The sequence below is a fragment of the Momordica charantia genome (assembly GCF_013281855.1).
Source record: "Momordica charantia cultivar OHB3-1 chromosome 8 unlocalized genomic scaffold, Mcharantia_2.0 BLBB01000008.1, whole genome shotgun sequence".
Taxonomy (NCBI): domain Eukaryota; kingdom Viridiplantae; phylum Streptophyta; class Magnoliopsida; order Cucurbitales; family Cucurbitaceae; genus Momordica; species Momordica charantia.
The window spans coordinates 8,632,124-8,645,676 of NW_028275166.1; the positions used below are offsets into that span (position 1 = coordinate 8,632,124).

At 36.3% G+C, this 13,553-nt stretch overlaps 1 protein-coding gene across 1 annotated transcript; it reads left to right on the plus strand.

Annotated features, from left to right (window-relative positions):
- The first annotated feature begins 7,491 nt into the window (after positions 1-7,491).
- LOC111021036 (NADP-dependent malic enzyme) lies at positions 7,492-12,917 on the plus strand. The gene is made up of 20 exons (XM_022297872.2): positions 7,492-7,784; positions 7,951-8,237; positions 9,081-9,201; positions 9,294-9,368; positions 9,593-9,744; positions 9,835-9,940; positions 10,075-10,140; positions 10,368-10,463; positions 10,589-10,660; positions 10,768-10,851; positions 10,929-11,027; positions 11,120-11,167; positions 11,272-11,325; positions 11,412-11,510; positions 11,591-11,680; positions 11,767-11,844; positions 11,954-12,028; positions 12,124-12,214; positions 12,389-12,517; positions 12,608-12,917. Exons 1-20 carry the CDS (start codon positions 7,755-7,757, stop codon positions 12,694-12,696), a joined length of 1,941 nt encoding a protein of 646 aa, XP_022153564.1. The 5' UTR covers positions 7,492-7,754; the 3' UTR covers positions 12,697-12,917.
- Positions 12,918-13,553: the final 636 nt, after the last annotated feature.

Genomic DNA, 13,553 nt, shown 5'->3' on the forward strand with positions numbered 1-13,553 from the left:
AATCCAAACACCTTTTCTCCTATCAATAACACATCTTCTATTTTATCATCTACCAATTTTTTGTCACCTAAGTTTCTAAATAGTCACCTCACCCCCATTTTTTATGGCCATTTCTTCGAATCTTGAAACGTTTTAATCATGGGTCATCGCCCTCATCGCTAGTGTTATTTCTTTTCATCATTGTTTATCTGATAAGATTTTGAATAACTTTCGGTTCCTTGAAGTTAAGTGTTGGACCTTTTGCAAAAATTTGAAACATAAAATGAGTATATTATTGATAAGTGTGTGATTTATTGTGGAGGGCGAAAATCTATTGTGTTGATGCAAAAGAAAAAGATGATGATTGAGTGCTTGAAATAATGTTGTGGTCTAAATAAGTTTCTCGGGCTCAAAGTTAGGGATTTAAACGACATGATGATTGACAAAGAGATGTCAAGTATACTCAAAACAACAGTAGTGAATGCATAGCTAGAGCTTAGGCGGTGAGGTGATACTTTATAGGTTTGATAGGTGGTTGGCCACGACGACAAGTGTTGAAAATGGGAGTTTAAGTGTCTACAACTTTATGCAAAGATATGTGATAACTGATGATGGGAATTAGCTTTAACAATATATATCAATCGTAATTAAGGAATCTAAACAATGGCTTAATCATATCACCACTAAATTCTTTTAAATCAAATTTTAGTTTCCTAAACTTATTCTAGTAATCCAGATCTGAATTTTCTTTCTTTTTTTATTTTTTTTATTTGGACTCCCATAACATATTTTGGTCTTTAATATTAAATTTATAAGCTCGCCACCTTGAGATATGGCGTCATATTGCACAGTTTATAGGTACGTGCAACCGTCCCATGACTTTGCAAAGAATCATTCACACCACCGCATCCCCTATAAATAGAATTAACTTCCAATCTTCCAAGATAAACAATTCGAGAGACACGTCGTACTTTCTTCTCTTCTCCTCTTTTAAGTTTATCAACTGACTTAAGCATCAGAGTTGGAAATCTGACACCATATAAATGTTTTTCTTCTTATCGTTTTCTCTCTGTAGACTACGACTATCTTCCTAATTAAAACTCAACCTCTTCTTGATCACTCGACGATTGATCTACTCAAATTATTCTAACAACTTAAGATTAAAAGCTTATGAATTACGGTAAATTTAATCTTTTAGAGATATTTTAATAATCTACTTTGATTTGAGTATATTTGGTCAATTTTAGTTTATTGGACATTTTATTTAAAACTCTTGAGAAGATGACAAGAAATATTTTTTTCTTATTTTTCTTTTTTGAGCATAAAATGAAAATGGCAATGAGGACAATTACAAGGAAAAATAATAAATAGGAATAGACGGCGGAGAGGGGACGAAATTTGGAAGGAAGGCTGCACTTCCATGCCAAATGTGTGGTCCGAGGAGCTCTCACGGTGGCCCCCCCCCCCCCCCCCCCCCCCCCCGCTCTTTTTTTTTTTTTTTTTCCCTTTTTTGCTAAAATATCATTTTGATCATTTGTATTTATTCATCTTAAGCCTATACTTTTAAATGACCAAATTTATTCGATGTACGTTTAATCAATCTTAAAATATAGTCTCCAATGTTAGTTTATGAGTAACCTTTAAAAAAAATTTAGTCTCTATAAACCTTCTCTATAAATTTTAGAGGCATATTCCTAAATCTCATTATGCCTTCCTTCAATAAAAATTATTATTATTATTTATTCAAATGGTATAAAAATTAACTTCAAATTAACATGAATACTAAGTTATGAATTAGCTATCTCATACTAATATTATGTTTTTTTATTAGTAAGATAATAAAAAAGAGAGAGAGAGATAGACGAGATTTTTTCTACTTTTCAAAAAATTAAATAATTATCAAATTTTTAATATTGTAAGTAAGTATTAATTTGTTAAAATGTGTGTCAAAAGAAATTGTTAACTTATATTAAAAGTACTGAACCAAAACATATTAGGATCAAGATGTTATTTTAATTTTTTTATTTTAATTTATTGTTAATCTAAACATAACTTAACAGGTCAGGATATCTATTTTCAATTAAATGATTTGAATTCCTACCCGACATCTTGTAATAAAAATAAAAAATATATAAATAATGCATGCGCCATCGAATGGTAGACATTCACTTAAAAAGTTACAGCTACCGTTACATTAGCAAGATCCTCCACGTGTCCTGTCATTATTGGTTCTCCTTCTACAAATTGGAATTTATTTCCCGTCCAATTTTGTGCGCTGGAATTCCTTGTCCTGTCTTGGAATTGGAACCACAACTATCTATCATTCCTCAGATGGATTTTCGTCTCTTTTTAAACACGTTTACATCTTCAGCTTCTCTAAATTCATTTGTTTTCCTTCAAAATTAGTCGGTTTTTTTCCCTCAATTTTAATTCTTTTTGTTGATTAAATTATCTATTATTGATTAAATCAATTTTTATTCATTTTATTCGTACTCTGACAAAGTGTCTATTTTGATAATTTATTTTCATTTTACTTCATTTATTTTGATTTAATTTTTAACATAATATTTTACTCCTTAGTTTTTATTGTATTAAAATCTGTGTTAAATTTTAAAAATATGGTCTATTTTTAAAAGTAAAATAAAAGGACCAAAAGGGTTTATATATGTACTCATAAATATTGGAAAAAGAAAAAAAAAATCTTTATATTATAATTTAAGTGGCTGAAATTAATGTTTAGAAAAGAAAAAGAAGGAAAAGAATTAAAGTAAAATCGTTTTCAATTTCCGACCTGCTGAAATGGTTTGGTGCGAGCGCGACATGTTCCATCAAAATCTCCCGAGTTTTTGTGAGATTTACGAAAATGACAAACACGTTCCATCCACGTGATATCCACTGTCCAAAAAAACATGCACATCTTTTTTTTCCGTCTAAATTCGCCGCACCGGATCATTTCTCCCTTTGGCTACCGTCACCGTGTAATTCCTCTTTCGGTAAATATATTCCACGTGTCACTTACTCATCACCCATCACTTCTTATCTTTACCCGACAGTATTCATATATGATCCTAGAATTAAAAGTGAGGAGTTTTTTAGGGTAATAAAAGAGAGAGCACTACACATTTACAATTTTAAAAAATTATATGTTGAATGTTATATTTGTAAAAATTAAAACATTTTTCAATTATGAACAACGATTAAGGTACCTGTTATTTCTTTGAAGTTGGATGTCGAATCCTCAATTCTATATTTGTTGTTTTAAAATTACCATTTTTTAAAATTATATCATTAAAATTACAGGAATTGATAATCTGAATAATCTAGATTATCCTCACTTTTACACTTTTTTTCTTTTAACTCATCAGAAAATATTATTAAAGATATTGTTGAGGGTAGAAATCGAACAGGATACGTGGAAGGCTCAAATGGCAACAGTTGGCAATGGGGACCAAAACCTATGACAGACATACAACTGAAAGAGAGAGCGACGTTGATACATGCGGCAGTGTACGAGAGGCGTGGCATGCACCTCTTGCAACTAGTAGTCTGCAGGTAGACAGGCGACAACCGACGAGGCAAATACCACGCTTGGGAACGTCCTCTAACAGCCCACCAATATCTTGTACGTCGGTGAGCCCCACCATTCTACGTGCCAAGTGTCTCAACCCTACTATAAGAGAGTGGGTTGAGACCCTCACCAAGTGTGCAAGTGTTGGCGACATGCATATGCCGCCCATCGGGCCATGTCGAGGGCCGATAATTGAAGTGTCGTGATGCGACCAAGGAGGATGGTGCATCACCTAACATACCATATGGTTGTACCCAAGCATTTCTAGAGAAGGCATATGCAGAATGCAAGGCGAAGGCGATGTCAGTGGTGTCGGTAACAAGCTCAACGGGGGCCAGTTGGGGCCCCGGGCCATGACCCTAGAAGTAGGGTTTCCGTTGAGAGTTTGGACGAGCGGCTTTAGAGTTAGATGCATATAAGTGAGATATGCAAGCACACCAAGTTTCGTGTCAATCGGAGTTCAGGCGTGCGCTCTATGTTAGCGAGTGACTTCTCGCCACTTTGCACGTACACTCCTGCCAGACCAATAATGCCTTAGAATGTACCTTAGGAGGAGGCATGGTGTTGGCTCTCCACCACCCCTGGGCCATGTCAGGGCCTAAGTGAGCCACCTCATGGCATAGGTGTGTGTCATGGCGAGGGCGAACGTCTACAAGACGAGTGTCTTGGGCGACTTCCTTTGAGGATAAAAAACTCGAGGACAGTGTCGGGCGACACGAGTGTGCCGGCATTGCGCCTTGATCCATGTGTTGGAGGTTGCACCACAAGGGTCCCTATGCGGGACGGTATGCTTGAACGACACAACACGAGCGCAAGAGTAGTCGTGCCTCGATAGTGTCCAAATGGCTGGATGTCCGGAAGGTCCCGATCATAAATACAAGCACATGAGTCGGTTCTCGGTATACGTGTCCAAGTGAGCAGTGAAGCCCGATGACATCCCGATGCTCGGGGTGACATCCTAAAGTACCGGTGGGCACCCGGTAAGTGAGAAAAAGCTAGTCTTGGCCCGGTAAGCGGCAAGACTCATCCCGGTTGCCAAGTTTAGTCATTCCTTGCCGGAAGTCGGCAGGAATCATCCTGGCAGTACCCGATAAGGCCGTTTAGCCCGTTATTGACTAGCTTCTCAGCAGGAATAGTCTTAGAGGTGTCTGATGGGCACGATAAGCTAGTTTTGACATAGTTAAGCGGCAGGAATCTCCCGGTTGTGCCCAGTTGGCATTTTAAGCTCGTTCTGACCTCGTTATGGGTCAGAACTCATCCCGGTAAGGTCCTGGCTCATTGTAGGAGTGGGACGGCCAAGTGGCCGAGAACCAAAATGGTTGAAATCAAGTTGCGACGTCGCGTTTAGAAGACCTTGGCCTAGAGTAGAGGCAAGGTAGAGCCGTGGGGCTTGGCCTAGTGTAAAGGCAAGCCTGCTAGAGTCGCGATAGAGTTTAAATGCACGTACAGGCGACGTGCATTGCGGAGACAAGTTAGAATTCTACTGCAAGTGAAGCTCGGTTGAGGGAGAAAGAACCTCGCCTAAGGTCCGACGAAGCCACAAAAGACGCGAAAAGTGGATTGGGACTAGAGTTCTCCGTAAGGCTGGTCATGGTCGAGCTTAGATCATGGCGCCGCGCGGTTGAAAAATATAGGACCGTGACACCAAGCATCCTTTCTAGTCGACCCTAAACGCCTATAATAAAGGCAAACTACCACAACCATCAAACAAGTAAAAAATCTGTTACTAAACTACTTAGGTGCTCTCTACTCTCTTTCTCTGAATACTAACTTGATCGTTGGAGAGTATTAGGCAGGGTACCAGTATCGATGTTGAGAATCGTTGTTGCAAGTTCATTTGTTCGACAGTCCACCGTTTCGTCTTCTTTTTAAACATGCAATTTCGGCATCAAATACCAGAATTTTAAAAGGGCATGATATGAAAGAAAAATTTACAAAAAGCTTAATCACTTAATTAGAAAGATGTACTACGATCTGATATGATATGATTTGATATGAGTGTTAGATTTTCCATTATGATTTGGATTGTATTTGGTAGATCATATTATTAGATATATTTGAATTAAATTTATGATTAGAAATTATATTATTTGATTCAGATTTTATATTCTTATTATGATTATAAATTGGTGGTTAAATTGGTATGAATGAGAAATTCAATTCAATGAAATCATATTTGGTTATTCTTCCGATTTTCTCTCATCTCTAAAACTCTATATTGAAAAAATAAATATAGGCATTTGTTCCAAACTGAATGTTAATATTAAAGAACTCAATAAAACTGCCAGCGACAAATGGTCGTTATGTAAGCAAAATTACTCGTCAACCCATATTTAACATCAAACAAAGTTCTATACAAAAGTGGTCGAAAGAAGGACAATATATAGCCAATTTGGTCTCAAAAGTGAGACAATCCATGACATTGCCAAATGACCTGTAACAAGTTCGTTATAAGTACGAGAGACTCCATGCCACCTTTGACCTTGCTCCAAATTATGAAAGATTTAGCTTTATTTATATTGATCGTAAGTCAATAAAAAGAGACACTTTAGTATCGTTCTATTGATGGAATTTTATTTATAACCAACCTATGATTATTTCATTCCAAAAAGAACATTATCTCTAACCTATTTAAGGGTACGTTTGAGGGTGCGTTATGGGAGGAGTAATTTTGAAAAAAAAATTTAAATATAATTAATTTTTCAAAATTACCATGTAAGTGATACCTTAAAAATCAATATCTATAATAATTTTAAAGTTTTAAACTTTCATAAAATCAATTTTTTAATTTGCATGATCAATAGAAGGGGAGTGATTTTTACTAGTAAAAGTGATATTAACCATGTTAAAATCATTTCCTAACACGCCCTAAATCATGCCATAAACTGTTATTATTTACTTTATCAATTCTATTTATTTGTATTCAATTTTTTATAGGTAGGTTGTTGCAATATGGACCACTCGACTGAAAACACGTCTATAAACCTCAATCCTAGTAGGCAAAATCACTAGTGATCAATTTAACAGAAGCCTTGTTTGATACTGATCATTTGGGAAAAGTAGATGTCGCCAACATAAAATACGCTAACACCAGTTACATAATGTCAGAGTGACAACACTACACTCCCCAAAACTCCCATTTTGGACTCCTATCTTCACAAAGGTACATAGTTTCTACGCCTAACTAAGTTCACCTCAACATCAACTCAAACTAAAGTTCTAACTTAAGTTTTGTAGTATAAGTGGCTGAACACTATACCGATGCAAAGTTAGGTGTGCAGGGTACTCATCTCAGCTAACCAGGCATCCACCTCAAATACAATGTCGGCTGATAATCTCGTATGGAATCCTAAACATTAAAAAAAAAATTACATCTTGAATTTTAAGTTCTTTTGATTCTAAAAACTTATATCAAACACATAAACCAACATACATATTAATTAGACTAAAGCACATACTAGATCGACCAAATCAAGGTGATTAGTTAATCTCACTCTCTTTGAGTTCAACAATTATGGGTTGGTTATTGAACCATTGTTCTTCGATATGATAATAGATGTCTTATTCAAGTTATGACCAAAATCAACTACTTATTAGTTATCACCTTCCTCGAGATTTAAGATTCTATCTTCTAACCACAATCATTGGAGTAAAAAAAATAAATAAATAAAAATAAAATAAATAAAGAAGGTTAAACTTAATTGAAAAAAATCCCTCAACCCCAACCAATCAACATGTTTAATTACTAACACACCTTTTAATTTAATTTTCTTTAAAATATTAATTTCCTTAAATGGTTTGGTTTTTTTTGACAAATTCATTAGGCGACCAACTTGCCCTACTTTTTTTTTTAATTCAATTAAAGAAGAAATTAGAAAAAAGAATAATAAATAAATAAAACAAATGAATTCCTCAGGAGCTTCCTATAAGTTTCCCATTTTCCCCCTTTCTTCTTCCTCTTTCAAGCCTAGACCAAAAAAACCAGAGAAAGAGAGAGAAGCGGAGGAGAGAGAGAGGAGACAGAAACAGAATTTGCAGGAGAAAACGGAGGAGAACTCGCTTCCTTAACAATCTCATTTCATTCTCCTTCCTCCTCCTCTTTCTCTCTCTCTCTCTCTCTCTCTCTCTCTCTCTTCAGACCCTACTTAAAGAATCGGCCTCCTCTTCCCCTTTCCACAGAGACTTTTGATTTGCAGCTGTTTTCACCATGATCTCCTTGAACAGAACCACTTTTCTGGTATTCCGAATCAGACCCAGTTTTCTGATCCTTTGTTTTTTCGCAACATTTCCATGCTCCATCTTCTAAATTCCCTTTTCTTACTTATATGAACTTCCGATTCATGCTGTTTTGTTTTAAGTGGATTTTTCTGATTTGTTCGATGTTGTTGATTCTTTCTTTTCAGACCCAGATGGGGGTTTCTGGGGCTTGCTCCACTCCATCCGGCAACGGCAGACGGCGGCCGGCGGCTCTGAAGGTACTGTCGATGGACTCAAATGGTCGAGCCGGCGAGCGAGGGGGGAGTGTTGTGGTGGAGAACAACACTGTGAAAGAAATTGCGAAAGCTCCGTCGCCGGTGGTCGAGGTGGAACCTAAATCCACCGCCCGGGGTTGGGCTCAGGATGCGTACGTTGAAGACGCCGCCGCCACGGAGGAACAAATCATGACACCTTGGAGCGTCTCCGTCGCAAGGTGAAGATCACGATCGCCATATTTTCGAGATTTAATTGTGTAATTTATTGACCTCCTTTTTTTAACTTTTGTGGCATCATAATCACAACCATTGTTTATTTTTAAACATTATAAAAGTTAACCGACTGCATCATATCATATTCGAGTTGAATCCCAATTGATATATTGTTGGCCTTTTCCTTTTTGGGGTTCTTTTTCAATACTCTTAAATGTTTACTTAATTTTATATCTTCTGGATTTTTGGATTGTGTGTGCTCAACCTGACTATTGATGAGTGATGACTGAAGCTGTTCTTACCGATCCAAGTGAATCGTAATTTATTTTTTGAAATTAGTAGCTTTGATGATTTTTATAACATATTGTAATGATCCAATTTGCAGTCAGTAAAAACCAGAGGATTGCCATAATTTTACCCTTTTTTGGAAAATAATAAGAACCATGTAGTCCATTTTTATCTCTTCTGGCGTCGAAAAGGATTGGCATTACTTCGGGTTTGGGATTGTTTCCTTGGTTGCATAACCTCCTCCTTCATATCATTTCAAATCTATACAGCGATCGATTATAAATTTCGTAACGGAATGATGTTTTTTCCATGATCCTAGTCCTTTGTTCTTGATAATTCACTAGAGTAATAAGTTATTTGCGGGAGTTTACATGCCTTATAGTTGCTAAATTGTGATTTCCTGCTGGACTTATTTTTATTATGGATTTCGATTTGCAAACCTCTGAGAATTTTTTTTTTCCAGTTAACATGTCACTTCTGCTTCTTTTTTGCTGTTCGTTCTTTCTAACCTTTCAGAGCTGATTTTTTCCCCTTTTTTTGGTTGTTTGCATAAACTTTAGTGGGTATAACTTATTGCGAGACCCACGCCATAACAAAGGGCTTGCATTTACTGAGAAAGAAAGAGATGCTCACTACTTGCGCGGTCTTCTACCCCCGACAGTTGTTGCTCAAGATCTTCAGGTTATCCACTCACTTGAGATACTGTTGAAGCCCATCACAAGTTTTACAATCTTAGTTTTTGATCATGGAAACTATTTGAAACTACTTTCCAGGTAAAGAAGATGTTGCACAATATCCGTCAATATCAAGTACCGTTGCAGAAGTACATGGCAATGATGGATCTTCAGGTAGCCATCGTTGATCTCATTTTTTTAGTATTAGGACTTTATGATTAGATTTTTTTGGATTTCATGATCTTGAATGAACTTTATGAACCTCATTTAACCAAATAAATTGGTGGAACTTATTTATTGATAAATTCAACAATTTGTTCTCTCTCTCAATTTATACTTTTATGATCAGATTCAGCACATTATATCTTATACACGACCTTTGCTGTACCCTTTTTCAGGAGAGGAACGAAAAGCTGTTTTACAAGCTCCTTATTGATCATGTAGAAGAATTACTGCCAGTTGTCTATACTCCAACCGTGGGTGAAGCTTGCCAGAAATATGGAAGCATCTTCAGGCAACCACAGGGTCTTTATATCAGTTTGAGAGAAAAGTATGACTGATTGAGTTGTTTCGAGTTTCTAGATTCTGATCCATTTCTTTCTTTCGTTTTTGTGTTGAAATGTTTGAGTTACTTTTGCAGAGGGAAGATCCTTGAGGTCTTGCGGAATTGGCCTGAGAAGAATATTCAAGTCATTGTAGTAACTGATGGGGAGAGAATTTTGGGGCTAGGGGATCTCGGATGTCAGGTTAATTCCGCTGAAACTTGTTAGAAGTATTTTGAATTATCCACTGAAGCTTGAGATTGAACTACAAACTCCCCGTCTTGTCTGTTGTGGTACCTAATGATGCTAACACAGAGCAAATCCATGTAATGTTTCAGGGGATGGGCATACCAGTCGGGAAGCTCTCTCTATACACCGCACTTGGGGGTGTTCGTCCTTCTGCAGTGAGTATCGATACAGCCTGTACTATTCTTCTATAAAGCTGAACTAGACATTCATTCTTAAGTTTAGGACACACCATAAAAATTTTAAACACCAAGACTTGAGTTTGGTGGAAAACAATAAAGGGCATTTGTACTTATCTCAACCAATGCTTGTTTTCCGAAATTGACCTTGTTTGCTTCATTTGTTTTTCTTGTTGGTTCACTATCTAATTTATCGGTTTTCTCAGTGCTTGCCCGTGACCATTGATGTCGGTACAAACAATGAGGAGTTGTTGAATGATGAGTTTTACATTGGTCTCAGGCAAAAGAGAGCTACTGGACAGGTTTGTGACCCTCTTCCTTCTCTCTCTCTCTCTCTTTAGCCAATGTATGTTACATTAATATTTTAATGTGGCAAGTCTAATTTATTGCATTCGAAGCTTAAGTGGGATGACTTTTCTCAATGTAGGAATATGCTGAACTCATAGATGAATTCATGACTGCGGTAAAACAGTGTTATGGAGAGAAACTCCTCATTCAGGTATGTTGCTCTTCTAACTACGCATACTTTATTCTGTGTAGCTGATCAAATCTAGTTCCTTTTTAATTATTCTTAGATTTTTCTAATTCAATTTCCACGTCTTGAAGTTTGAAGATTTTGCAAACCACAATGCATTCGACTTGCTAGCAAAATATGGTGCAACTCATCTCGTTTTTAATGATGACATTCAGGTTGGCCTTGAACTTTTGATTTTACTCTTTGATTAGTTTCAATCATCTCTGATATAATTGCCATCGTTGAATCTCAGGGGACAGCATCTGTGGTCCTTGCTGGGCTCGTTGCAGCTTTAAAGTTTGTCGGTGGATCCTTAGCTGACCATAGGTTTTTGTTCCTTGGTGCTGGAGAAGTGAGTCCATATCGAATCATGTCTAACATCTTAAATGTTCCTCCTAATTTCAACAAAATATATTGACTTTTGGGGTTGCCTTGGTGGTTCAGGCCGGTACTGGAATTGCAGAACTCATAGCCCTTGAGATATCAAAACAGGTTAAAATGAATACTCGTTTTTAAATTATAGACTTTCAATCCTACTTTGTTCGAATTCATTAGTTTTTGTCATATTAACTAACAAGAACTAGTCCTTTGTGTAGACCAATGCTCCATTGGAAGAAACGCGCAAAAAAATTTGGCTCGTGGATTCTAAGGTAACTTATTCATCAAGCTCGGGGATGTCATTCATAAAGTTTTTTGAGATTTCATTTCTGATTATTTATTTCTTATTTTCCCTCAGGGGCTGATTGTAAATTCTAGGAAGGAAACACTCCAACATTTCAAGAAACCTTGGGCTCATGAACACAAACCTATTAAGAAACTTGTAGATGCCGTGAAGGTGTTAAATCTAACCTCTACAAATGCGTATACATAATTTGAACAGAGGCTTAAGTTTCTTTGTTTACTGTTTCACATCAGGAAATCAGACCAACCATCTTGATTGGAACATCAGGCGTCGGAAGAACATTCACTAAAGAAGTTGTGGAGACTATGGCCTCAATCAATGAGGTATGTAGTCCGTCTTACTGATAATTTATATAGTTATTTGTTACAATCAGAAGAATGTATGCTGATCATGATCTGTGTTGTTGCAGAAACCTATCATTCTCTCTCTTTCCAATCCTACTTCGCAATCTGAATGTACTGCTGAAGAAGCTTATAAATGGAGTCAGGTAATACAGTGTTTCGATCTCTTATCGTCACAGTTGTATCATGGGGCAATGGAAAGGGTGTAAAATGAAATGTTATTTTGTATGATCTTGATCGGTTGTTGTGTTTCAGGGTCGTGCCATTTTTGCTAGTGGTAGCCCATTCGATCCAGTTAAATACAAGGGCAAAGTCTTTGTGCCTGGCCAGGTCCTTACAATTCAATTCTATTCTGTCTAAACAAAACATGTATCATGATTTGGGTGTTAATATTGTTCCTTGGTAACTTATCTTTGACAAATCAGGCAAACAATGCTTACATCTTCCCTGGATTTGGTCTGGGGTTAATCATGTCGGGCACAATCCGCGTTCACGACGACATGCTTCTAGCAGCCTGTAAGTACTCAAAAGCTTATAGTTTCAGAGCACAATAGTAGAGTGTCTTAGAGACAATGCACTTATTTTCAAAGCTAAGATGGAGCATAGTGCATAGATACATTTAAGTCGTTTTTTTTGGGGTCGGAGTCAGATTTTTCCCAGCATATTGATGTACTTGTTTGTTATGAACAGCGGAAGCTTTGGCCTCACAAGTGACCCAAGACGACTTCGACAAAGGACTCATCTATCCTCCATTTACCAACATCAGAAAGATTTCAGCACATATTGCTGCCAGTGTAGCTGCAAAAGCTTATGAACTTGGTCAGTCTTCAACTTCTTTTACCCTTTCTCAAACTTTTCGTAGAGTTTCAATTTGATAATCATTCTCCCATTTCAAATTCTGTGTCATAGGTTTGGCCACTCGCCTTCCTCAACCTAAAGATCTGGAGAAATATGCCGAGAGTTGTATGTACAGTCCTAGCTACCAAAATTACCGGTAGATTAGCCAAGTCTCTCTGCAGTAGCTATATCGTTGTATCGTTCGTTTATTTACCGATAATGTATGTTCGATTTTGATTTATTTTACTTTCTTTTGTTATGTAAGTTAGTTGGTGGTTTAGAAATCAGCTATAGTTTGTATTTTTTGTGAAAAAAAAAAAGAAAGAAAAAGAAACTCTTACAAGTTTTACATGAAATGGAATGGAAACTTGTGCTTGAAATCTGAAGTGGATTAATGATTTGTTGAATGAGATTTATGTGTAATTCAAAGCACTAGACAAAAACTATCCACTTTGCTACCATTATTTCATTCAATTTTACTATTATTTTATTTAACCGCATGGATTATAATATTGTAATGCCATCTTAAGGCATAGAATAATCTTGTAATCTTCTACCAGAATTTTTCATTCCATTCATTGTCGATGAATTAAAAAAAAAAAAAAAAAAGAACAGAGAAGTGTATAATTGTAATATAACATCTCTTAAGGATATTTCGCAAACAAGAAGATTTTCCTTGAAATTCAAACGTTAAAATTGTAGGACAAATGTATAATGCTTTAACGATTAATGTTTAGGTTGACACATTTCTCTACTTAGAATTTCATGTTTAGTCGGTGTATATTGACTTCGACATGTTAGCGTTCTTAGCTCGAATCATATAGTATAAAAATTGCCTTTCATTGAGCAATTTTTCAACCCATATATACTAGATGGTACACTTGATACTTTTTTTAAATAGTAAATAATGACACTTTGTAAAAGTTTGTAATGGATGTCTTTTTCTAAATTAGAGGATGGATGGTGCTTCATTAAAATGGAAGAAAAGATGATATGTTTTTAAATATAAGAATAGATA

Bases quoted from the DNA above. Each gene is read 5' to 3' on its own strand.
- LOC111021036 (XM_022297872.2), top strand. From the start codon at position 7,755: ATGATCTCCTTGAACAGAACCACTTTTCTG. The intron at 9,941-10,074 runs GTTAATTCCGCT...GTAATGTTTCAG, and splicing joins TAGGGGATCTCGGATGTCAG to GGGATGGGCATACCAGTCGG. The intron at 12,029-12,123 runs GTCCTTACAATT...TTGACAAATCAG, and splicing joins AAGTCTTTGTGCCTGGCCAG to GCAAACAATGCTTACATCTT.